The 26,720-nt window shown below is 47.5% G+C and overlaps 1 protein-coding gene across 1 annotated transcript in view; it reads right to left on the reverse strand.

The window, feature by feature from the left end:
• Positions 1-26,720, reverse strand: part of TRUB2 (TruB pseudouridine synthase family member 2) — a gene marked incomplete in the record, with an annotated part of 118,964 nt that overhangs the window by 19,401 nt on the left and 72,843 nt on the right. Inside the window, 2 exon segments of the mRNA XM_030206972.1 lie at positions 8,722-8,858; positions 9,371-9,443. Of these exon segments, the coding sequence (XP_030062832.1) occupies positions 8,722-8,858; positions 9,371-9,443 (210 nt within the window).

Below are 26,720 nucleotides of genomic sequence, written 5' to 3' on the forward strand. Positions count from 1 at the left end.
AGAATTGGATCCCGAAAACCTTACGCCTCAACAACTTACCGGGCCCGCTGAAGATTGAAAGAGCGCATCGGCTGGGCCCGAAGAGAGCGGGAAACGCGCGGCCTCGTGCGGTGATCTTAAAAATTCTGCATTATGGACACAAACAAGCAATCCTGCAGGCGATACGCTCTGGAGGGGAATTGAAGCACGAGGGACAGAAAGTCCTTTGTTTTCAAGACTATTCAGCACGAGTGGCAGCAGCCAGAAAAGAATTTTCACCCATTTGTGCGGAGCTACACCGGAGAAAAATCAGATTTGCCCTGATATATCCCGCAAAGCTGAAAATCCACCATGGCGGAATAGAGAAGCTCTTTGCGGAGGTGACAAAGGCGCAGGAGTTTATTAACAATTTGCAGCAAGAAGGCACGGCATGAGTTGCAGGAACATTGGGCAGCAGGCCAGTACCAGGAGCCGGTGAGGCGATACTGTTCACCCCAGAGCGCAGAGGAGCGCACAGAAGATGCAAGTTTAAGTGACTGTGGGTACAGAATTAAGTTTAAGTTTGCTGAACAGGGGGATACGTTAGAGCGATTGAAGTTCAGGTTTGTTTGGGGGGACATGTTCAAATGACGATGGATGGTTAATTGAGGAAAAGAGGGCTTGGGTAATAGCTATGTTTATGGTTAATTACATGTTCGTGTTAAGCTGTTGGGAATGTATTCATGGGGGACGGAGAGCATCTATACGTGATGAGTTCTTACAAAGAACTTACAGAATGGGGAAGGGAGTTGGGGAGGGGAAGGGGAGGAGGGTGGGGAATAGGGGAGAATTGGAGCGGCAGGGAGGGGAGAGAAGGGGGAAGAATAAAGGGGCTGGAATACCATAGGAGTAAACGAGGGAAGCTTGTGAAATTGACTAGAAAATTTGGTGATTTGAGGAGGAAGACCGGGGAGAGGGGTAAGCTGGGATACCTCTTTCCCTTATTAATGAATGACCGGGTAAAAATGATACACAATGGATTGACTGAGGGGGAGTGATGGTAAAGATCATTTCATGGAATGTGGGGGGGATAAATTCTCCCATTAAACGCACGAAGATATTGCAGACATTGAACAGACATAAGGCACACATAGCCATGCTGCAGGAAACGCACAACTGCATTAGAACACAGCAAACTATGTCGCTGGTGAGTTGGGGAAGTGGTGGATAGCCCTGCACTCAATAAAAAAGCAGGGGTGGCCATATTGATCCGTAAGGGGGTGCAATGTGTACTGAATCGTAAGATTATAGACCCACAGGGCCGATATGTTATACAACATGTTACACTTGGGACTAAGCCACTTCTGCTGGTTAATATATATGCCCCCAATCAGTATGATAAAAAGTTTTTCCAGAATGTTGTTCGACAGATACAAAAATTTGAGCAAACCCCAATAATAGTGGGAGGAGATTTCAATATGGTCTTTGATCCATGGGTTGACAGCACTGGCCCCTCGAAGCTCAGGCAGGTGAATTACTCTAAGGGGATGCCATGGGTGTGCACAGCCTTGGATCTGTTGGATTCATGGCGCCTGTTACATCCGGGGGAACGGGACTTTACACACCTTTCCAGGGCGCATGGGACGCAGTCCCGTATAGATTATTTGTTACTGTCTCACAGCATTACCACTGTACTGACACATGCGGAGATAGGTCCCACACAAGTGTCTGATCACGCTATGATATGGGTCACACTGCAATGGGATAGTGATTTGAGAAGCCGGTTTCAATGGAAATTCCCAAGAGCGTTATATTATGATGCAATGTTTCATGCTTTTTTAAAAGACAAATGGAAGGAATATGCAGAGCTCAATGGAGACAGCTATCAATCAGATCCCATACTTTTTTGGGAAGCAGCTAAAGCTGTGCTGTGGGGACACATCATTTCATACTCAGCACATAAGAAAAAAGTGAGAGAGGCTGAAATGATTCGACTGGAGGCTACAGTGCGGCACCTTCGACAGAGCTATGGTAAGACACGCTCTGTTGCTCAAAAAAAATTATATATGGAGGCACAGGTAGAATTAAATCAATTAAACCATTCTCGTGCACAACATTCTTTGATATACTATAGATATCAGATGTACAAGCATGCTAACAAACAGGGGAAACTATTGGCGCGATTAGTACAGCAGGTGGGGGGCAGGAGATGGGTGACACAGATTCAGGACGCACGGGGCGTGAAACATCATAGGAACGAGGATATGGTGAGGGTCTTTGAAGCTTTCTATGCAGAGCTGTATTCCCCACCGGAGGATGAGGGACTAGAGCCGCTGGCGTATTTACAAGGAAAAGACTTACCACAAATTACAGATAGGCAGCAGACCATACTGGAAGCGGAAATTTCTGAGGATGAGGTTAGTTGGAACATACGAAGCAGCCCATTGAACAAAACACCGGGAGTGGATGGGTTTTCGGCAGAGTTGTATAAACTCTTGGTCGAAGATGTTGCACCGTGCATGGCAAGGGTACTAAATGCACATGTGCTTAAGGGAGAATTACCGGGATCGCTGAGAGTAGCGCAGATAATAGTGCTCTTAAAGCCAGGGAAAGACCCGGATAGAGCAGAATCATATAGGCCCATATCTTTAATATCTTTTGAGGCTAAATTGTTGGCCAAGATAATGGCCAATAGGTTGGCTAGATTTCTCCCTTGCTTGGTCTCAGATAGGGTTACCATTTTGTGTCCTCTGAAAAAGAGGACACATGTCACGCCCCCTACCCCGCCCCCGCCACGCCTCATACCCCGCCCCCGCCACGCCCCCTTCGGGTCCTCGTTCCGCCCCTCTATTCCCCGCCCCCCGTCACATGGTTCCCCCCCTCACTTACTATCTAGCCCTGGTGGTCTAGTAGGGTCTTCTCTTCGGGGCAGGAAAGAGCGCTGCCTGTCCTTGCCTGCTGCATCCTCCTCGGTCTGGCTGGAGATTCAAAATGGCCACCGAGAGTTGAAGTGGCCTCGCGAGAGTTCAACTCTCGGCGGCCATTTTGAATCCCCAGCCAGACCGAGGAGGATGATAGACAGGGGAGGCAGCGCTCCAGGCAGGAAAGAGGGGGCTCTTTCCTGCCTCGAAGACGTCACTAGACCACCAGGGAACATGGTAAGGAAGGGGAGGGGACGGGAGTAGGGTTACCACGGCGCCGATCGCTTGCCCACACGCACGCGCCTGCCCGCACCCGCGCCGACGTTTGTCCAGAAATCCGGACAAACGTGGGTGCAGGCAAAATCCACCGGACGCCCCGGACATGCCCTCAAAAAGAGGACATGTCCGGGGAAATCCGGACGAATGGTAACCCTAGTCTCAGACCCACAGGTGGGGTTCGTTAGGGGACGTTCAGTGGCAAAGAATATGAGAAAGATACTACTAGCGTTGGAACAAATTAAACAGACGAAGACTCCCTCGCTTCTTGTTAGTTTTGATGCACACAAAGCTTTTGACAGAGTGCGCTGGGATTTTATGTTTGCGGCGCGGGAAGCCTATGGAATTCGGGGATTTTTTTATGGAGGCTATAAAAACGATCTATAATCATCCAGTGGCGGAAGTGCTAGTAAACGGGGTGGCTTCCAAACAATTTGACATTGCTAGAGGCACTAGACAAGGGTGTCCGCTTTCGCCTCTTTTATTTGTACTGGTGTTGGATCCCTTGATCAGAGACATTATACATACAACTGACGTTAAGGGAGTGCCTTTGGGAACTGAACAATTCAAAATCTCCGCTTTTGCGGATGATCTTCTGGTAATCCTTCAGACCCCAAAGGAGTCATTAGCAAATATTTTGGAACTATTTAGAGAGTTTGGCGATTTTTCAGGATTTTGTCTTAATCTAGACAAGTCAGAGGTACAAACACTATATATGCCGGAGACGGAATGGGGTAACTTGAATTGTCCATTCAGAAGAACGGATCATTCGTTCACATACTTGGGCATACAATTACCGGGAGATCCGGCGCAATTATATAGGTTAAATAGGACACACTTATTTGAATATACAAGGAGACTGTTGGAAAGGTGGGCCGATCTGCCAATTTCCCTATCGGGGAGGATCTCCCTGTATAATATGATACTTTTTCCAAAGTGGCTATATTACTTCCAGGTTCTGCCGCTCTATTTTACTAAAAGGGACTGGAAGAATATGATGGGCATGCTTTCCAAGTTTTTTTGGAACAAGAAGCGGCCACAAGTAAAGTGGCAGAACCTGATGGACCCCTGGTACAGGGGGCGCTTTGGAGTCTTAGATCTGTATCGATACAATAGAGCGTGTTTGTTGAGACATATAGGAGACTGGATGAGGGATACTTCGCATTATACCCCGAGGGGGGTGGAAGAGGATTGGGTACGCCCTTTGAAGCCGAAATATGTATTACAGGCGCACCACAGAACCTTGCCAATACACGTAAGGAATAATATAGTGATCCGACCTCTCCAAATGGTATGGAAAGAATTGGGTCGGGAATGGCACTTTGATGAACATTATGGTAGGCTATTGCCTATTATGGGGAATGGAGATTTTCTGCCAGGTATAGAAAATTCCTGTTTTAAAAGATGGTGTCAAAAAGGGATTGTCCTGCTTCATGATATAGTAGATCCAGATGGAACTATTCGGAAGTTGGACAATTTAGGGTTAGGAGAATTAATGTGGATGGATAAATTCGCATATCAGCAGATTTCCCACTATGTTGCGAGTCTTCCTCGTGGGTCGCTAGCGGTAGACGTAATTGACGTGATGGATCGGCTTTTTGAAACGCCTAATGAGGAAGCAGTATCGATATCTTTACTTCACAAAAGGTTGATGCAACATAACAAACACAGAGAACTCCAGCATCTATCGTACAAATGGTCAGCAGATTTGAAGACAGCAGTAACAACGCAAATGATAGTTAATAATATGCGACAAATTCCACAGAAAATAACTAGTGCAGATCTTCGGGAATGCCAGGGTAGAGTACTGTATCGAGCATACACCTCTAAGTCGAGACTATATAAAATGGGGGGGGGGGGTGGATTCACAGAGTTGTAGTAAATGTGGGGGAACAGTGAGTTCATATTTCCATGCTTTTTGGGATTGCCCAGAGATACAGAATTTTTGGATAAAACTGAATAGTTACATGGGACGTATTTTGAATAAACAGGTGCCATTGAAGCCGGAGAGCACATTGTTGGGATTGGGGCCATTGAGAGGGGCTGGTGCTGTTCATCATAATTTGCTGTTATATAGGGCATAGCTTATAGGTAAAAAATGCATCTTAGCTAATTGGGTTCAACAAGAAGCGCCTTCTTACTGGCAGTGGCGAAATAGACTGCATGCATTATTATTAATGGAATTACGGGAGGTGCATTTAAAATTTAAGAAACAAAGAGAATTTTATTTAATTTGGAAATGTTACATAAATAACCTTGCCCCACGGGCTCGTAGTGCTGTTCTTAATCAGATGGGGGGCCCAATTGGTAGGTAACAGAATGATACTATTAAGGGAGAATTCACCAATCTTTTAGAAGATGAAATACTCCTTATGAGAGAGCTACCAATACAATAGGGGGGAGGCTGGGAATGGGAGGATGGGAGGGTGGTGGGGGGGAGGGTTTACAATCGATGAATGGGTTGAATGTGTAGATATGGACTTGAGAAACACATTACCAGACAATTTAATCTTTACATGTTATTGAGTTGGTCTCCGGACTCACCTGAGAACTGTGGACACTTGTAGGAGACTAATAATTTCAATTGGTGACAATAATTGCTACTAATACGAATATGGAGAATAGTTTAAGAGTAAATGTAAATGTCTGGTGGAAAGGTTGAATAAAAGTCTGTATATTCAATTTAGTTCAAGTTAAACGGATATTGGCAAATATGAGGGTTTCAGAGCTTAAGGGAGGGAAGGGGAGGGGGAGAGAGCAATATTAAAAATAGATGATGACATGTAAATAGAAAGCACAGAATTTTGGTGTACACTGAGATTTCATGCATACAAGATGTGATATGTATATGCTATGTATAGTCATCAATAAAAATTGTTGAATCCTAAAATGGACTATTTATATAAAATGTCAAAAATGACTGCTATTCGAGCTGGACACATTACACAATTCTATAAACAATGGGACAAATATAATCACATGGAGATCCCAAGCCGGAACTGAACTAGACGCCCCCAGGCTGGTAGTTCCACCGATGTGACTGAAATACTTATGGACTCATGACTGATGGTCATCACTGGATTACAAGAACCGCTAACGGGGAAGGGTGGAGGGGAGGAGGTGGGGGGTTCTTGAGGTCATTTGTTGATATTTAGTTGTTGCCATAATTGTATGCTGTGTGATGATTATTTGAATTTAAAACTTTAATAAAAAGAACTGGAAAAAAAGAATTTATCAAAACAATCACAAATACAAATTTGATAATATAAAAATTAAAGAGAGTTTAACTTCAGCCTTGCGCTGCTTTTCAAATTTCCAAGTCAGGAAGTAAGCAAGACAGGATGACTAGGCACCAGGTACAATGTTGCCAAATTAAGTCTCTATCAACTTTAAAGTAGGAAGATCCAACAAGAAAAAGCCACAGATTTTGAAATACAGTACGCTTATTAAGAAGTTAATCCAGCATAAAATAAAACACACGGCACAATTAAAGTCACATATATTCTTTCATTCATCCAAGAATCCATAGAGAAGTGGTGGTAGTGGTGGTGGGGGGGGGGGGGGGGGGAGGGGGTGGGATGAGTTGTGTAAAGGTTCCATATCCATAACCTTTACATAACTCCTAAATTCCCCCCACCTACACACACTTTTGTGCCAAACATACTGGGATACAAATTACAAATCCATAAATCCTAGGTTTACTTTACAAAGATGTTGCGGTAGATACCCTAGACAAATATAATACAAAAAAGAGAACCCTCACACTTCTCTATGGAACCTTCACATAACTCCTCCTCCCCACCTACTGTGCCAAACATACTGGGATACAAATTACAAAACCATAAATCCTAGGTTTACTTTACAAAGATGTTGCGGTAGATACCCTAGACAAATATAATACAAAAAAGAGAACCCTCACACTTCTCTATGGAACCTTCACATAACTCCTCCTCCCCACCTACTGTGCCAAACATACTGGGATACAAATTATAAAACCATAAATCCTAGGTTTACTTTACACAGATATTGCGGTAGATACTCAAGACAAATATAACACAAAAAGAGAACCCTCACACTTTGCTAGGAAAAATCCAGCTGGCTCACACATGCTACCTACAAGGATTGGAAAAAGCTTGGCCCCCTTCTTCTACCGGCTCCAGTCCTGAGGTCCCAGATTAGGAAGAAAAGGCTGTGTTTAAATATGGGAAATGATGCATGGGCTGCTGGGAGTTATAGTCCGGAGGACTATGCCCCACAGCTTGAGTGGTAACAGGACACAATTTCCCAGTTGTCCGAGCGCTTAAGCTGCTGTGCATGGAACCATGGGATGCTTATCAGCCATTGCAGCCAATCAGTTTTGCCAGTGGGCAGATACTAACAGGCTTGCCTCCCAGCTGAACTGTGCATTTGTACCGAGTGCATTTCCTGCTGTGATTGGTGAGCTCCCACCCTCCCACACACACCCCAAACCGGTGCTCAGAGATGGGGAGGGCCTTCAAGAGACTGGCAACCACTCACAACATATACAATTGTATAATTAATGAGGGGTAAGATCAATGCACATGCTCCTGGCACATCTGTGTGCGCGCACTGTGGACTGACTCCAGAGCCAGTGCCAAGGCTGCTGATCTGAGTAGCTCCGGTTCTTCCTGCTGCTCAAGGTGAGCTCCTCTATTTTTTTTCAGCTCAGCTATTATGTTTGAGTTGAGGTGTGCACTCCCGTCCCCGCTCACTTTCAATCCATCCCCTCCCGTCCCTGCTGTAGCAATGACTTTTTTTTTTTTTGATCAACAGCTGTTCCCGTTGTCCCCATCCCTATGCACATCTCTAGTCTACTTTCCATTTTAGAATACTAGCGTAACCCGGTGTAACTAATAGAGCTGGCGAAAGCGCAGGTACCTAAATGTTGGTGGAAGGTCATGTGTATACATAGGAGCCCCACCCATGCTCCACCCCTATATGAACCTTCCTTGCATTTACACATGATGGGGCTAATTTCCAAAGCACTTAGTGACCAATGGAACTTTGTAAGTCTAAGTGCTTTGAAAATAAGCCTCTATGTAAGTTAAGACAACCATTACAGAACAATGCTTAGGCAAAATATCAACATTTACATGCGCGTGCACACGTGGTGTGTGCCAGTATTGCATATGTAAATGTGCCCTGTTATAGACTTGTACTTAAGTCTTCAATAATTACCTACTACCCTGATTAGGTTAATGTTGAATCCAGTGCAATTCTAATTCACAGAGGATATTTCCACCCATACTGGAGGCTGAGATGGACACCTGAATCCACCCAAAAGCAACCAAAATGTTGCCAATATTTAAGCATGCTTAACAAAGATTGAGAAGGATGGTATAGGAAAAAAAATGCAGATCAGAAAGATCTGTCACAACATAGCAGGAGCCACCAAGCATTATACACAAACCAAGATATCATTATATGCCAAATACTGTTACTGTTAAGCCAAAGCCTGAAGATATTATCTGGGAGCGAGTAACTCTGCCTAGTGGGCATCAAATGCCACTTCTACAAAGGTAAGCTAAAAAAGCCAGAGTTATACCTAATGTGAACTCTGGAGGAGCGAACTGAAGGCAACGGATCCTCGTGATTATGGGAGGAGATTTTTCCATAGGGCGAATCAGACCCTCTACAGCTAGCTCATATGCCTCCTGGCTCTTCAAGTCAATTTTTGAATGCCTGCAGGAGAGAGGGAGATAGAAACAATGGTTAACTTGGTACAAGGCAGGCCAGAAACAACAAAAGGACCAGAACTGTTTAAATCAAAACAAATATTTGACTGGTTCAGTTCTTTAACTTCCTTACTGCAGCTGGGTTTTGGGTTCCAGTCCACAGCTGAAATATAACAAACAAAGCACATTAAGGGGCTCCTCTATGTAACTTTGTAAGTTTAAGTGCTTTGAAAATGAGCACCCAAATGTCATTAAATGTTAAGTCACCTCTAGGATGAAAAGAAGGCATCAAGTTTGCCAAAAAAAAATTACACTTCAAGTTATTTTATCTGGCAAACAACATGTACAGGTCAGCAGCTGCACGTGTCAGTCCAGTGAATGACACGTGCAGCATCACACATCTTGGTGACGCCCATGGTGGGCCTCCCCAAGATGTGTGATGGAAAAGCATAGGGTGCCCTAGGAGTGGATATTTCTGAGCAGTGCATTATATTCCATGACCCGACAGGAAATACATACATAATAAGTGCCCTGCGATTGGATCCCTGGATGACAGCAAGAATCCGCTCTAACTTGTCTCTGGTGATATGATCTGCAAACATCAGAAGAGAAAAGTGTAAGAAAACATGAGTCTCACTCTGCTACAAAGAAAGAGGAAAGCAAGTAAACTGGGTGGTTTGTGAGAGTTCAGAATTATTCTAATACTAATGGGCTCATTTTCGAAAGAGAAGGGCCTCCATCTTTCGACACAAATCGGAAGATGGCCATCCTTCTCCCAGGGTTGTCCAAATCGGTATAATCGGAAGTCGATTTTGAACGTCCCCAACTGCACTCTGTCGCAGGGACGGCCAAAGTTCACGGGGGCGTGTCAGAGGCGTAGCAAAGGCGGGACTTGGGCATGCTTAACACTTGGACGTCCTTGACCCATAATTGAAAAAAAGGACATTCCTGATGAGCACTTTTCACCTGGACCTGGACGTTTCACCTGGACATGTTTTTCTTACGACTAAGGCACAAAAAGGTGCTCAAACTAACCAGATGACCACCGGAGAGAATCAGGGATGACCTTCCCTTACTCCCCTAGTGGTCACTAACCCCCTCCCACCCTCACAAAACATCTTTCAAAATATTTGTGCCAGCCTCAGGTGTCATACTCAGGTTTGTGACAGCAGTATGCAGGTCCCTGGAGCAGTTTTAGTGGGTGCAGTGCACTTCAGACAGGCGGACCCAGCCCCCCCCCCCCTTACCTGTTACGTTTGTGGAGGAAACAGCGAGCCCTCCAAAACCCACCAGAAACCCACTGTACCCACATCTAGGTGCCCCCCTTCACCCGTAAGGGCTATGGTAGTAGTGTACAGTTGTGGGTAGTGGGTTTGTGGGGCTCAGCAAACAAGGTAAGGAAGCTATGTACCTGGAAGCAATTTATGAACTCCACTGCAGTGCCCCCTAAGGTGCCCGGTTGGTGTCCTGGCATGTCAGGGGGACCAGTGCACTACAAATGCTGGCTCCTCCCATGACCACATGGCTTGCATTTGGTCTTTTCTGACATGGACGTCCTTGGTTTCAATTATCGCTGAAAATCAGAAACGTCCATGTCTAGGGAAGACCAAATTTAAGGATTTGGACGTCCCTGACGGTATTTTTGAAACAAAAGATGGACGTCCATCTTATTTCAAAAATACGGGTTTCCCTGCCCCTGGATCGGGACGTTTTGCGAGGACATCCAAATCAAAACTTGGACATCCCTTTTGAAAATGCCCCTCTAAGACACTTAGAAGTATTAAAAAAACAGCTGGAAGGGGAAATATCTAATGGTGATAAAACATTTCAAGAGAAATTCTTAAAATATTATCCATCAATAGTGGATTTAAAGATGTATCCCTCAAAACCCACTGGAGCAGAGAAACTAAGTCAAGGTTAGGTCAGCAGGCCAGGACCTAAGCAAGCCAGGGTTCAAATTCTGCTACTGACATGGCTTGTGACCTTGGACTCCCACTGTCTCAGGTACAAAACTCAGACAGCAAGCCTTCCTGGGCAGGGAAACACTTATTCTACTTATATGTAACTTGGCACGAGCTTGGATTTGGCAAAGCGTGGCGTAAACATACAGGATTCCAATATAGCAAGAGAAAAGAATCAAAGCAAAACTTTGCATCATCTGTACCCTCATCAAAAGAAACTGTAATATGTGATACACACCAGCGAGCCTTCTCAGGAGTTGCTCCCACACTCTGGCACTTACTCCCAGAGGGGCTACATCTAACTCGAGACTACCTTTACTTCAGGAAGCAGGTGAAAAGCGAATGCTACATACCTGTAGAAGGTATTCTCCGAGGACAGCAGGCTGATTGTTCTCACTGATGGGTGACGTCCACGGCAGCCCCTCCAATCGGAAACTTCACTAGCAAAGTCCTTTGCTAGCCCTCGCGCGCCCGCGCGCACCGCGCATGCGCGGCCGTCTTCCCGCCCGAAACCGGCTCGAGCCGGCCAGTCCAGTATGTAGCAAGACAATACACTTCAAGGGAAGACACAACTCCAAAGGGGAGGCGGGCGGGTTTGTGAGAACAATCAGCCTGCTGTCCTCGGAGAATACCTTCTACAGGTATGTAGCATTCGCTTTCTCCGAGGACAAGCAGGCTGCTTGTTCTCACTGATGGGGTATCCCTAGCCCCCAGGCTCACTCAAAACAACAACATTGGTCAATTGGGCCTCGCAACGGCGAGGACATAACTGAGATTGACCTAAAAAATTTACCAACTAACTGAGAGTGTAGCCTGGAACAGAACAAACAGGGCCCTCGGGGGGTGGAGTTGGATCCTAAAGCCCAAACAGGTTCTGAAGAACTGACTGCCCGAACCGACTGTCACGTCGGGTATCCTGCTGCAGACAGTAATGAGATGTGAATGTGTGGACAGATGACCACGTCGCAGCTTTGCAAATTTCCTCCATGGTGGCTGACTTCAAGTGGGCTACCGACGCTGCCATGGCTCTAACATTATGAGCCGTGACATGACCCTCAAGAGCCAGCCCAGCCTGGGCGTAAGTGAAGGAAATGCAATCTGCTAGCCAATTGGATATGGTGCGTTTCCCTACAGCCACTCCCCTCTTGTTGGGATCAAAAGAAACAAACAATTGGGCGGACTGTCTGTGGGGCTGTGTCCGCTCCAGATAGAAGGCCAATGCTCTCTTGCAGTCCAATGTGTGCAGCTGACGTTCAGCAGGGCAGGAATGAGGACGGGGAAAGAATGTTGGCAAGACAATTGACTGGTTCAGATGGAACTCCGACACAACCTTTGGCAGAAACTTAGGGTGAGTGCGGAGGACTACTCTGTTGTGATGAAATTTGGTGTAAGGGGCCTGGGCTACCAGGGCCTGAAGCTCACTGACTCTACGAGCCGAGGTAACTGCCACCAAGAAAATGACCTTCCAGGTCAAGTACTTCGGATGGCAGGAATTCAGTGGCTCGAAAGGAGGTTTCATCAGCTGGGTGAGAACGACATTGAGATCCCATGACACTGTAGGAGGCTTGACAGGGGGCTTTGACAAAAGCAAACCTCTCATGAAGCGAACAACTAAAGGCTGTCCTGAGATCGGCTTACCTTCCACTTGGTAATGGTATGCACTGATTGCACTAAGGTGAACCCTTACGGAGTTGGTCTTCAGACCAGACTCCGACAAGTGGAGAAGGTATTCAAGCAGGGTCTGTGTAGGACAAGAGCGAGGATCTAGGGCCTTGCTGTCACACCAGACGGCAAACCTCCTCCAATGAAAGAAGTAACTTCTCTTAGTGGAGTCTTTCCTGGAAGCAAGCAAGATGCGGGAGACACCCTCTGGCAGACCCAAAGAGGCAAAGTCTACGCCCTCAACATCCAGGCCGTGAGAGCCAGGGACTGGAGGTTGGGATGCAGCAGAGCCCCTTCGTCCTGCGTGATGAGGGTCGGAAAACACTCCAATCTCCACGGTTCTTCGGAGGATAACTCCAGAAGAAGAGGGAACCAGATCTGACGCGGCCAAAAGGGAGCAATCAGAATCATGGTGCCTCGGTCTTGCTTGAGTTTCAACAAAGTCTTCCCCACCAGAGGAATGGGAGGATAAGCATACAGCAGACCTTCCCCCCAATCCAGGAGGAAGGCATCCGACGCCAGTCTGCCGTGGGCCTGAAGCCTGGAACAGAACTGAGGGACCTTGTGGTTCACTTGAGATGCGAAGAGATCTACCAGGGGGGTGCCCCACGCCCGGAAGATCTGTCGCACCACACGGGAATTGAGCGACCACTCGTGAGGTTGCATAATCCTGCTCAACCTGTCGGCCAGACTGTTGTTTACGCCTGCCAGATATGTGGCTTGGAGCACCATGCCTTGACGGCGAGCCCAGAGCCACATGCTGACGGCTTCCTGACACAGGGGGCGAGATCCGGTGCCCCCCTGCTTGTTGACATAGTACATGGCAACCTGATTGTCTGTCTGAATTTGGATAATTTGGTGGGACAGCCGATCTCTGAAAGCCTTCAGAGCGTTCCAGATCGCTCGCAACTCCAGAAGATTGATCTGTAGATCGCTTTCTTGGAGGGACCACCGTCCTTGGGTGTGAAGCCCATCGACATGAGCTCCCCATCCCAGGAGAGACGCATCCGTGGTCAGCACTTTTTGAGGCTGAGGAATTTGGAAGGGACGTCCCAGAGTCAAATTGGAGCAAATCGTCCACCAATACAGGGATTCGAGAAAACTCGTGGACAGGTGGATCACGTCCTCTAGACCCCCGGCGGCCTGATACCACTGGGAGGCTAGGGTCCATTGAGCAGATCTCATGTGAAGGCGGGCCATGGGAGTCACATGAACTGTGGAGGCCATGTGGCCCAGCAATCTCAACATCTGCCGAGCTGTGATCTGCTGGGACGCTCGCACCCGCGAGACGAGGGACAACAAGTTGTTGGCCCTCGCCTCTGGGAGATAGGCGCGAGCCGTCCGAGAATCCAGCAGGGCTCCGATGAATTCGAGTTTCTGCACTGGGAGAAGATGGGACTTTGGGTAATTTATCACAAACCCCAGTAGCTCCAGGAGGCGAATAGTCATCTGCATGGACTGCAGGGCTCCTGCCTCGGATGTGTTCTTCACCAGCCAATCGTCGAGATATGGGAACACGTGCACCCCCAGCCTGCGAAGCGCCGCTGCTACCACAGCTAGGCACTTTGTGAACACCCTGGGCGCAGAGGCGAGCCCAAAGGGTAGCACACAGTACTGGAAGTGGCGTGCGCCCAGCTGAAATCGCAGATACTGTCTGTGAGCTGGCAGTATCGGGATGTGTGTGTAGGCATCCTTCAAGTCCAGAGAGCATAGCCAATCGTTTTGCTGAATCATGGGGAGAAGGGTGCCCAGGGAAAGCATCCTGAACTTTTCTTTTACGAGATATTTGTTCAGGGCCCTTAGGTCTAGGATGGGACGCATCCCCCCTGTTTTCTTTTCCACAAGGAAGTACCTGGAATAGAACCCCAGCCCTTCTTGCCCGGATGGCACGGGCTCGACCGCATTGGCGCTGAGAAGGGCGGAGAGTTCCTCTGCAAGTACCTGCTTGTGCTGGAAGCTGTAGGACTGAGCTCCCGGTGGACAATTTGGAGGTTGAGAGGCCAAATTGAGGGTGTATCCTTGCCGGACTATTTGGAGAACCCACTGATCGGAGGTTATAAGAGGCCACCTTTGGTGAAAAGCTTTCAACCTCCCTCCGACAGGCAGGTCGCCCGGCACTGACACTTGGATGTCGGCTATGCTCTGCTGGAGCCAGTCAAAAGCTCGCCCCTTGCTTTTGCTGGGGAGCCGCGGGGCCTTGCTGATTCGCACGCTGCTGACGAGAGCGAGCGCGCTGGGGCTTAGCCTGGGCCGCAGGCTGTCGGGAAGGAGGATTGTACCTACGCTTGCCAGAAGTATAGGGAACAGTCTTCCTTCCCCCGAAAAATCGTCTACCTGTAGAGGTAGAAGCTGAAGGCTGCCGGCGGGCGAACTTGTCGAATGCGGTGTCCCGCTGGTGGAGAGACTCTACCACCTGCTCGACTTTTTCGCCAAAAATGTTATCCGCACGGCAAGGCAAGTCCGTAATCCGCTGCTGGACTCTATTCTCCAGGTCGGCGGCACGCAGCCATGAGAGCCTGCGCATCACCACACCTTGAGCAGCGGCCCTGGACGCAACATCAAAAGTGTCATAAACTCCTCTGGCCAGGAATTTTCTGCACGCCTTCAGCTGCCTGACCACCTCCTGAAAAGGCTTGGCTTGCTCAGGGGGAAGAGCATCAACCAAGCCCGCCAACTGCCGCACATTATTCCGCATGTGTATGCTCGTGTAGAGCTGGTAAGACTGGATCTTGGACACGAGCATAGAGGAATGGTAGGCCTTCCTCCCAAAGGAGTCTAAGGTTCTAGCGTCCTTGCCCGGGGGCGCCGAAGCATGTTCCCTAGAACTCTTAGCCTTCTTTAGGGCCAAATCCACAACTCCAGAGTCATGAGGCAACTGAGTGCGCATCAGCTCTGGGTCCCCATGGATCCGGTACTGGGACTCGATCTTCTTGGGAATGTGGGGATTAGTTAATGGTTTGGTCCAGTTCGCAAGCAATGTCTTCTTCAGGACATGGTGCAAGGGAACAGTGGACGCTTCCTTAGGTGGAGAAGGATAGTCCAGGAGCTCAAACATTTCAGCCCTGGGCTCGTCCTCCACAACCACCGGGAAGGGGATGGCCGTAGACATCTCCCGGACAAAGGAGGCAAAAGACAGACTCTCGGGAGGAGAAAGCTGTCTCTCAGGAGAGGGAGTGGGATCAGACGGAAGACCCCCAGACTCCTCGTCAGAGAAATATCTGGGATCTTCCTCTTCCTCCCACGAGGCCTCACCCTCGGTGTCAGACACAAGTTCACGGACCTGTGTCTGCAACCTCGCCCTGCTCGACTCCGTGGAACCCTGTCCACGATGGGGGCGTCGAGAGGTAGACTCCCTCGCCCGCATCGGCGAAGCTCCCTCCGCCGACGTAGTCGGGGAGCCTTCCTGGGAGGTGGCCGCGGTCGGCACCGCACGCGGTACCGACGTCGGGGACCTCAACCTGGGCGATGGGCCAGCCGGCGCCACGCTCGACGGTACCGGTGGCGCAAGCACCGCCGGTACCGGAGGGGTAGGGCGCAACAGCTCTCCCAGAATCTCTGGGAGAACGGCCCGGAGGCTCTCGTTTAGAGCGGCTGCAGAGAAAGGCTGAGAGGTCGATGCAGGCGTCGACGTCAGTACCTGTTCCGGGCGTGGAGGCTGTTCCGGGCTGTCCAGAGCGGAGCGCATCGACACCTCCTGAACAGAGGGTGAGCGGTCCTCTCGGTGCCGATGCCTGCTGGGTGCCGAATCCCTCGGCGACCCAGAGCTCTCGGTGCCGACACGGGGAGGAGACCGGTGTCGATGCTTCTTCGATTTCTTCCGAAGCATGTCACCGGAGCTCCCCGGCACCGACGAGGAGGACGTCGAATCCACCCGTCGCTTCCTCGGGGCCGAGACTGAAGAAGGTCGATCTCGGGGGGGCTGTACCGCAGGAGCCCTCAGGGTAGGCGGAGACCCACCCGAGGGCTCACCGCCACCAGCAGGGGAATGGACAGCCCTCACCTGCACTCCACCCGATGCACCACCGTCCGACGACATCAGCAGACGAGGTCCTGGTACCACCGACGTCGATGCAGCTATCCGATGTCTCGGCGCCGATGCAGAGGCCCGATGCCTCGATGCACTCGATGCAGGGGCGGCCGAGGAAGATGGTCTGGACGCTGACGACGTCGATGCACTCGAAGATCCCGGTGCCGATGCCGACGAAGAGCCCGAGAACAACACGTTCCACTGGGCTAGTCTCGCTACCTGAGTCCGCCTTTGAAGCAGGGAACACAGACTGCAGTTCTGAGGGCGGTGCTCGGCCCCCAGACACTGAAGACACGACGAGTGTCGATCAGTGAGCGAGATAACCCGGGCGCACTGGGTGCACTTCTTGAAGCCGCTGGAAGGCTTCGATGTCATGGGCGGAAAAATCACGCCGGCGAAATCAAAAGCCGAAATGGCGAAATTCGAAGCACCAAATTTAGAGGGAGAAAAAATCTCGACCGAGGCCGAAAAAAGGCCTACCCCGACGACGAAAGAAAACTTACCGGGGCAAAAAAGCTGGAAGTACGGGGAGGATTTACACGAAACCCGGCGGGGGGTTTCCGGAGCACTTCCCGACTAGGACAAAGCTTTCCCGAAGGAAAAAAACACGTTCAAACAAATTGGACGCGCGAGGTCGACTTTCCGGGGCTCGACACGGCGAAAACACGACCGTACCGAGTGCGGACAAAAGAAGACTGGCCGGCTCGAGCCGGTTTCGGGCGGGAAGACGGCCGCGCATGCGCGGTGCGCGCGGGCGCGCGAGGGCTAGCAAAGGACTTTGCTAGTGAAGTTTCCGATTGGAGGGGCTGCCGTGGACGTCACCCATCAGTGAGAACAAGCAGCCTGCTTGTCCTCGGAGAAGCCTGGCTCTCCTCTCAAGCCATTAATATAATTATACACTCACTTTGCACCTGGACTAGCTTGCTACACATACTGTAACAAACTAGTTCTTCATATCTTAACTGTACATAGAACTTGCCTTGAGTTTAGCCACTCATCTATTTATCCCAACTGACTCTGTACTACCCATCTTGTCCCCCTCTATGTATCTGCACTTGGCCCCTTGGCAACATGGTAAGCTGTATTGTAGAAAAGCATTAGCATCATATCTATGTTATTTGAATGTTCTAATGCATTATATCTACCAAATGTTATTTGAATGTTTTTCCATGCTGTCTATTATGGAATTGTTTATACTGTTCTGACATTTATCATATTTGTTATATAGTTGGTCTGCAGTGCTATTAAATGTGTCTATTTTTGATACTGCTTCATGGTAGCCCTATAATTAGGTTTCAATTTGCTGTTTTCCAAGTTTGACCAAATATACACATAAATACAATAAATGAGATATTTTACTACTGTTAAACTGTTAACAAAACTAAGTTTTATGTTAAAAACTGTACTCTCTGTACACAGCCTTGGGTGAATCTCTTCATAAAGGTGGTTAATAAATCCCAATAATAAATAAATCAAATTACTTAAATGACTTCCACACTTAGAAGGGTGTAACCTAACCTGCAAGCAGCGGCAGGTACAAATCTAAACAGAGGCACAGAAGGAACAACCTGCATAGATGAACAAGTACAACCCTAAACAAAGGGATAAGAGGGGGGTAACCTGTACAGAGGAGCAGGTACAACTCTTTGCCACCTCACTGGGCAGATTGCACAGAACATACTGATCTTTATTTACAGTCACTTACCATATTACTATGTAAAATACTGGCACAATCCTGTACAACTACATATACTGGATCTTCTTCTATAAAGATAAAAGCATAAGTGTTTGCCTACTGAGTCCGACCAAGGGTCCATCTAGCCATTGTAACAGTGGCCAGTTCAGATAGCGAAGTTACTCACCTGCAGCAGGTATTCTCCACAAACAGCACTGAAACAGGGCTTTTGGGTGCCAGGGTATAGGCACCGCCTTTTGGATGCCTATACACATTGGCCCTGGACTTTTGGGCACCCAAACGTCCTCCCCTCCCTTGTACTCACTAGGATCTGAGCCGGGAGCCATTGAGGCTGGCAGAGGCATAGTACTGCAGATGGAGCAGTCCTTGGAGCATAAAAGAGATTACAGCTGCTCCAAGATGCCTGTGAGAGAAGACAAAACAAGCGTCTTCCCTCATAGGTAATGCCTGGGGTACCTATGATCTCTGTTGCTGCAGTGGTCCTTGGAGCAGAAGAGAGTTCACAGCTGCCTCAGGCAGTGCTTATGAGGGAGGATGCTGCCTATGCTGTCTTCTCTTGCAGGCACCTCCTGGGACAGCTATGATCTCCCTTACATTTGTAAGACTGCCCCACCTGCAACACTGTGCCTTGGCTGACTTAGATGGCCCCCAGCTCAGATCCCAGCAAGTACAGGGGAAGAATTCTACAAGCTGCCTGTTTGAGTGCCCAAATGTTCAGCACCAATATGGCAGCACCCAAAAGTCACAGGCACCAAAATGGCAGCACTGCCCAAACATCAGCACCCAAAAGTAGGACACATTACCACAGATAGGTGATGTTATCTGACAGAGCCCTAGCACGGATACTGCCCAATATTCAAAACTTCGAGAAGTTTTGGCAGCACAGACTGCACGTGTGCATACCTTCCCGCCTGCCTCAGTCGCATGGGACCAGGCAGTAGAACAGAATAGCCGATAGAGTACAACTCCAAGGGGAGGCAGGAGGATATGTAGTATTACATGTCCTGCTGTCCTCTGAGAGCAGCTGCTACTACAGGTAACTTCTCCTGGACAAGCAGAAGAAGCATATTACCATGGATGAGAAACCCTAACTACCAGGTTGACTGAAACAAAAAAAGGGGACAACAGGAATCCTGCAACAGGCAAGGCCAACAAGCAACTAGTTAAAGTAACACAACTGTTTTTTGCTTTGTTTTATTTTTAAAGGGCCTAGAGCAGTAGAATTGGATTCTAGACCCTAAACAAATTCTGCATGACAATCCTGCTTATAATCGAAAGAGAAAAATGCCTATATTGTGACCCAAATCGGGAGATAGACGTTTATCTCACAAAAACGAATAAAGTGGTATAATCGAAAGCCGAATTTGGACGTTTTCAACTGCACTCCGTCGCAGATGCGGACAAAGTTGATGGGGGCGTGTCGAAGGCGGAACTGGGGCGTGGTTATCGGCCGATCAGAGATGGGCGCCTTTCGCCGATAATGGGAAAAAAATATGCGTTTTTAGCAAGAATTTAGGGCACTTTTCCTGGACCCTGTTTTTCCACGAATAAGGCCCCAAAAAGTGCCCTAAATGACCAGATGACCACTGGAGGGAATCGGGGATGACCTCCCCTGACTCCCCCAGTGGTCACAAACCTCCTCCCATATAAGGGCTGTTATATTGCAATTCCTTTCCCACGGATGAGATGACTAACGTTCTCTGGCTTTGTTCCTTTGGCTTTGGTGATTTATATATTTTTATGGGTAATGAATGTATGAATGATGGATGAATGTATCTTTATGTTTTTAAAAAATTCTGATGTGTAAATAAAAACCGTTGAAACATAAAAAATTCTGATGTGTATTTATAGAATAAGAAGTTGAACTAGTAGTGTGTTTATACTGTTTGATTATTAATAAAGATGATATGTTGATTATATAAAATATTTACATTTTCCTGATTTTTTATTATTTAAATTTTGGGGGAAATTTTGTTTTGAGATCCTTATTTATTTGGTTTGTTGTCATCATCATTAGTGCCTGTGTTCCTGAGTCCTGTTTCATCATCAGTTCCTGTACTGCCTCCTGATCCAGTGTCGTGAGTGATATCATCTGTCAGGTCTGAACTGTTATCTCCTTAGTGCCTATTCGTACCTAGGGGTGCTAGGTATCCTAATATTTCAGGATTAGGGGAGTGTGTGCTATCGCCAAGATCCTTTACCATCATTCTGAGTTAGCATAATTCATGGTCTCTGATTACATCTATTATTGCCTGCTGTCAGTATGGTGCAATAAACAGCTTACCTTTTTATAATAACATCATTATAATAACAATCATTATAATAATGATTTAGAGATTGGAGTAACTAGCGAGGTAATTAAATTTGCTGATGACACAAAGTTATTCAAAGTCGTTAACTCGCAACAGGATTGTTAAAAATTACAGAAGGACCTTACGAGACTGGGAGACTGGGTGGCTAAATGGCAGATGACGTTTAATGTGAGCAAGTGCAAGGTGATGCATGTGGGAAAAAAGAACCCAAATTATAGCTACGTCATGCAAGGTTCCACGTTAGGAGTTACGGACCAAGAAAGGGATCTGGGTGTCATCGTCGATAATACACTGAAACCTTCTGCTCAGTGTGCTGCTGCAGCTAGGAAAGCGAATAGAATGTTGGGTATTATTAGGAAAGGTATGGAAAACAGGTGTGGGGATGTTATAATGTCGTTGTATCGCTCCATGGTGCGACTGCACCGTGAGTATTGTGTTCAATTCTGGTCGCCGCATCTCAAGAAAGATAGAATTGGAAAAGGTGCAGCGAAGGGCAATTAAAATTATAGCAGGGATGGGACAACTTCCCTATGAAGAAAGACTAAGGAGGCTAGGGCTTTTCAGCTTGGGGAAGAGACGGCTGAGGGGAGACATGATAGAGGTATATAAAATAATGAGTGGAGTTGAACAGGTGGATGTGAAGTGTCTGTTCACGCTTTCCAAAAATACTAGGACTAGGGAGCATGCGATGAAGCTACAGTCTAGTAAATTTAAAACAAATCGGAGAAACTTTTTCTTCACCCAATTCATAACTAAACTCTGGAATTCGTTGCCAGAGAACGTGGTGAAGGCGGTTAGCTTAGCAGAGTTTAAAAAGGGGTTAGATGGTTTCCTAAAGGACATGTCCATACTAAATGGCAGGGGCGTAGCCACGGGTGGGCCTGGGCCCGGCCACTTTTCCTCCAGGCCCACCCATCCTTGATCCCACATCTCCTCCTTCGTTCCGGAGCGCTGAAATTTGAAGCAGCGCTGCGCCGCTCAGTTTGCCTCGCTCGATGACGCCAGTCATAGAGCTGCCACTTCAGTTCAGCTTCAGCCGGCATAAGAAGAAAAACAAGCGCAGGGCCGTGCCGCTGCAGGCATGTGCTGTCGGCTCTGCCTGTCCTCTGCCCCCAGAACGAGAAATTGACGTCAGCGGGGGCAGAGGATGGGAGAGCCGACAGCGCATGACTGAAGGCTGCTGCGGGCGGCCCCGTGCTTGTTTTTCTTCTTGTGTTGATGACGCTGCTGCTGCTCCTGTTTCAGAGGGCCAGAGAGTGAGAGAGGAAACGTGGTTGGTAGGGGAAGGGTGTCCGAGAGAGCAGAGGGGAGAGAAAAAAAAGAAGATGACGCTGGAGAGTACAGAGAAAGATGGGGAGAGAGGGGACATGGAAAAGAGCAGGGGAGAGCCAAAGAGAGATGGGGAGAAAAAGAGGGGACATGGAAAAGAGCAGGGGAGAGACAAAGAGGAGAAATGCTGAATAAAAGGAGGGTGAAAGAGGAAAAATGCTAGAAGAAGGGGCAGAAAGAGGGAAGATGCTAGATGGAAGAGAGGTACAGAGAGAGAAATAGATGAGTAGCAAGATGAGGGAGAGAAGGAGGGGACATGGAAAATGGCAGGAGAAAGAGAGAGAAGCTGCTGGAGAGAAACTGGGGGAGACCTTAGCTGGTCAAATGGAGAAATGCTGGATGAAAGGAGGGAGAAAGAGGCAAAATGCTGGAAGGAGGGAGCAGAAAGAGGGAAGACGCTGGATGGAAGGGTAGGAAGAGAAAGAGGAAAGCCACTGGTAGGATGGGGGGGAGAGAGAGGGCATGCTGAATGGAAAAAGGTAGAGAGATAACTGTCTAGAAGGAAGGGGAGATAGAGGGAGACGGATGGAAGGATTGGGAGAGGGTAATGGGTGGAAGGATGGAGAGAGAAAGAGGGATGACACTGGATGGAAGGGTAGGAGAGAAAGAGGGAAGGGCACCCGCTCAGCTGCCAGTCCAGGACTCCACCATCATGTGCACGCCATGCAGTGCACGTTTTACAGGAGGGTTGCGAAGCGGAGGTGAGGAGCACGAGCCTGGCCCTGGAAGGTTCTTCTTCATGATTCAACATTATTTCGAGGCGAGCCCAGCAGCAATAGGAGCCGGTAATAAAAATTTAAGTACTTTTTTAAAATCATAATTTTTAACATTGTGTGACATGTGCTGTGTAATTTTTTTTTAAATTGAGCTAGCTGGGGCCTGCTGCCTGCCTGGGGCTGGTGGTCACTATTAAAATTTATTGCTAGGGAATTTCTGGGTGGGGATGGGCTCCTCATTGCCTTGGGTAATATGGGTGGGCACTATATATATATATATATATATATATATATATATATATAGTGCCCACCCATATTAGCTCTGGGCCCAGCCAAAATATCAGGTCTGGCTACGCCACTGCTAAATGGACTTGGAAAAATCAACAATTCCACGAATAACATGTATAGAATGTTTGTACGTTTGGGAAGCTTGCCAGGTGCCCTTGGCCTGGATTGGCCGCTGTCGTGGACAGGATGCTGGGCTCGATGGACCCTTGGTCTTTTCCCAGTGTGGCATTACTTATGTACTTATATATGTACTTATCTGAGCCTAGTGTCTATTACTTTCAGTATAGTATCTAAGCATAATTTTGGACTGTGAAATAGGATCACAAATGAGGGTAAGATTGGTTTATTTTTCCAGAGTGCTAAAGGTAAATTATTCCTCTCATTACCAACTCCATTTTGGATTTGGTAATATGTGCTTAGTCCCCACAAAAGGCAAACAAACCTCTTCCATTTGAAATTACATGACCTTTTAGTGGAATCCTTCCTAGAAGCAAGAATGACCCTCGAGATACCCTCATGCAGTTGAAGGGATACAAGTTCTAAGATCTCAACATCCAAACCATGAGGGCTAGGATTGGAAGCTGGGATGGAGAAGAGATCCCTCATTCTGAAGGTTGGAAAACAGTCCAGTCTCCATGGGGCTTTGGAGTGCAACTCCAACTCCAGAAGTAGAGGGAACCATATCAACCTTGGCCAATAAGGCACAATGAGGATCACGGTCCCTCAATCCTGCTTGAATTTCAGCAAAATGTTCCTCACTAGAGGTTTGGGAGGGAAATATGTACAAGAGATCCCCCAATAGAGGAGAAAGGCTAGTCTTCCGTGTAATCCAAGTCTGGAGCAGAACTGAGGGACTCTGTTGTTGAGAAGGACTCCACTCTCAGAAGACCTCCCTGGCAACACCCATTTTGAAGAACCACTTGTGCAGTTGCATCGCCTTGCTCACTATGTCCGCTAGTTTGTTTTTCTTGCCCACCAGGTATGTGGCCCTAAGCAACATACCATGACTAGATGCTCACAGCCACATCCTAATAGCTTCTGGACACAAAAGGTACAAGCTTGTGCCTCCCTGCTTGTTGACATAGTACTCTGGAACCTAATTGTCAATTTGTATGAGAACAATTTGGTGGAACCACCAATCTCTGAAAGACTTTAGAATGTTCCAGATGGCCACTGACCCCGAGTAAGAAGTCCATCTACATGAGCCTTCCAGCCCAGGATGGATGCATCTGTTGTCAGCATCTGTGTAGTGGAGGAATTTCAATGGCAGTTTCACCACCAAAATATCCTTCACAAGAGTGACTCCCCGAGATCTGGGATGACAGTGATAACATCTGCTAGGTTCCCTGTGGCTTGAAGCCACTGGGAAGCTAGGATCCACTGGGATATCCTTAAATGGAGATGCACCATGTGGCCTCGCAATCTCAACCTCTGCCAAGCTGTGACCTATTGGTTCTGCTGAACCTGATGGGTAAAGCTGACCAAGGCAGTCACCATCCATGGGGCTGGTAAAGAAGGCTTGGGTCTGAACCGTGTTTAATAAGGTTCCTATGAATTCAAATCATTGATCTGAAAGGAGATGGGATTTTGGGTAATTTGATAATGAACCCTAATATCACCCAAATAGTGCTTCACCGCTGATTCTTGTGCATCTTCCTCTGACATGATCTTGATTAGCCAATTGTCCAGGTAGGGAAACACTTGCACTCCCAGTCTGCATAGCGACACTGCAACTACTGTGAGGCCCTTTGTGAAGACCCTGGGAGCAGACATGAGGCTAAAAGGCAAATCGCGATACTGGTAGTGATGTTTCCCTACTCGAAATCTGAGATACATCCTGTGACTGGGGTATATCTGATTAAGCATCCTTTACATCCAGAGAGCATAGCCAATCATTGTCTGCATAATGTGAAGTAAAGTGTCCAGGGAAACCAAGAGGTTTGATAACAGGAGACAGCATAAGCCTATCCGGCCCATTATGTGGGCTGAAGCTAGTAGGCGGAGCTTGTTGCCCTATTAATGTCATTGTTTTGAGTGTACCAAGATGGCTTCAGCTGTGTGAAATCATGCAGTCTCCTGTTATCAAACCTCTTTGAGAGAAACCATCCTGAACTTCTTTGTTCAGGGTCCTAAGGTCTAGGATGGGATGAGATCCGTTTTCTTAGGCACAAGGAAATACTTTAAATAAACTCCTTTGCCTTCATCCCCTGGTGGAACGGGTTCAACCATATAAGCTTGTAGAAGGGAAAAGAATTCTGTATAGTAAGTAACAAACTACAACTACTGTAAGCAATTCCTGGCGCGGAGAGCTTAATCTTGATGCTCTCAGTGGGCAATTTGGAAGAGATTTTCACCAATGAAGGGTGTAACCTGTAGGAGCAAAACAAACACTATGAAGCACTATATGTGTTCCTATATAGCAAACGTATATGGGATTATAATACATGGCACTATCCAGAATTATTAACCCGACCTTAAGATGCAAACTTAGTTATTCCAACTTTTGTTGCAAAAGCCTGTTATTTGCTGAAGCTGTGACCTTGCATACAAACAAAGACTGCTGACATTGGTCCCAATATGCTAGAACAAGGTTGTTATCACCATCAACATCATGGCCAGAACAGCCAAGGACTCTTGGAATTACCCTTGCAGTTGGAGAGATGATGTCGCTGGCAATGTGGCTGGAAATGTCACACATTGTTTATGAAACCCTGGCTTCTTGTCAAAGTGACTCCTTCAGTGTGGTGCCAGTGAGACAATCAGTTGTCCCTTAAAGCCACAATATTTGGGGTAAACAAAGTTATGTGTGTGTCACCCCCAAGGCCAGCTGCAGCCCATGATTTCTGTATAAAAAGGGGCTCGTATCTGAGGCAAGGGACTGTTGCTGTGTTGACATTCCATCCAAGGAACAGACTGTGCTGAATCTGATTGAAGATCTGAGGAACATGTTGCCACCTGACAAAAGTCTGCATCAGGTTGTATGTGTGCCATGTACTTTTGTATAAGTGCTGTGGGCTCAGTGTGACTCTTACTTAGGAATCTAGTTAGGGATTTATATGCATTTACTTTGAGCTGTTTCTATGATAAGACTTCCTGTGTCTTTATTCTTGCCTTCTTTGCACATTATCTTTGATGCCATTGTAAATAAATGCACACTATTTTTATAATACTTGGTTGTAGATTTAGTTCTATTATTTAGAGCATAGTAAGCTCGGATCTAAGGATATGAGGGAACACATTTGCTTCTGACACTTCACTCACTAAGGCTGGTATTATCAGAGACCTATTCCTATTAGAACTTATGCTAAGTGTCAGGTACCCCCCCAATAAGGGTTGTATCTGCTCCCACAAACCCGCCTGGACTATTTTGAGAGCCCACCAATCTAAGGTTACAAGAAGACACCTTTCTTAGAAAGAACTCCCCGAGCCCATACGCCATGCGCCCTCCCTGCCCATCTTTAAGTCCTTACTCAAAACCCATCTCTTCTCCCTTGCTTTTGGCGCCTAACCACCTTCCCCATTCATGATACACTGACTACATAGTTTGCTACCTTTAGATTGTAAGCTCTCTTGAGCAGGGACTGTCCTTCCCCATGTTTTAACTTGTACAGCGCTGCGTAACCCTAGTAGCGCTATAGAAATGCTAAGTAGTAGTAGTAGTTGTATCTGTTTGCTCCCACAAACCCGCCTGGACTATTTTGAGAGCCCACCAATCTAAGGTTACAAGAAGACACCTTTCTTAGAAAAAAATTCAGCTTCCCTCCTACCAGTAAGCCGTCGGGGATGGTACTTTTAGGGCAGATATACTCTCTGACAGGCTCCAAGGCTTGACCCTTGCTTAGACTAGGCAATGCCCTGGGACTTCGGGGCTCACTGCT

The sequence above is a fragment of the Microcaecilia unicolor genome, chromosome 6 (genome assembly GCF_901765095.1).
Source record: "Microcaecilia unicolor chromosome 6, aMicUni1.1, whole genome shotgun sequence".
NCBI classification, from domain to species: domain Eukaryota; kingdom Metazoa; phylum Chordata; class Amphibia; order Gymnophiona; family Siphonopidae; genus Microcaecilia; species Microcaecilia unicolor.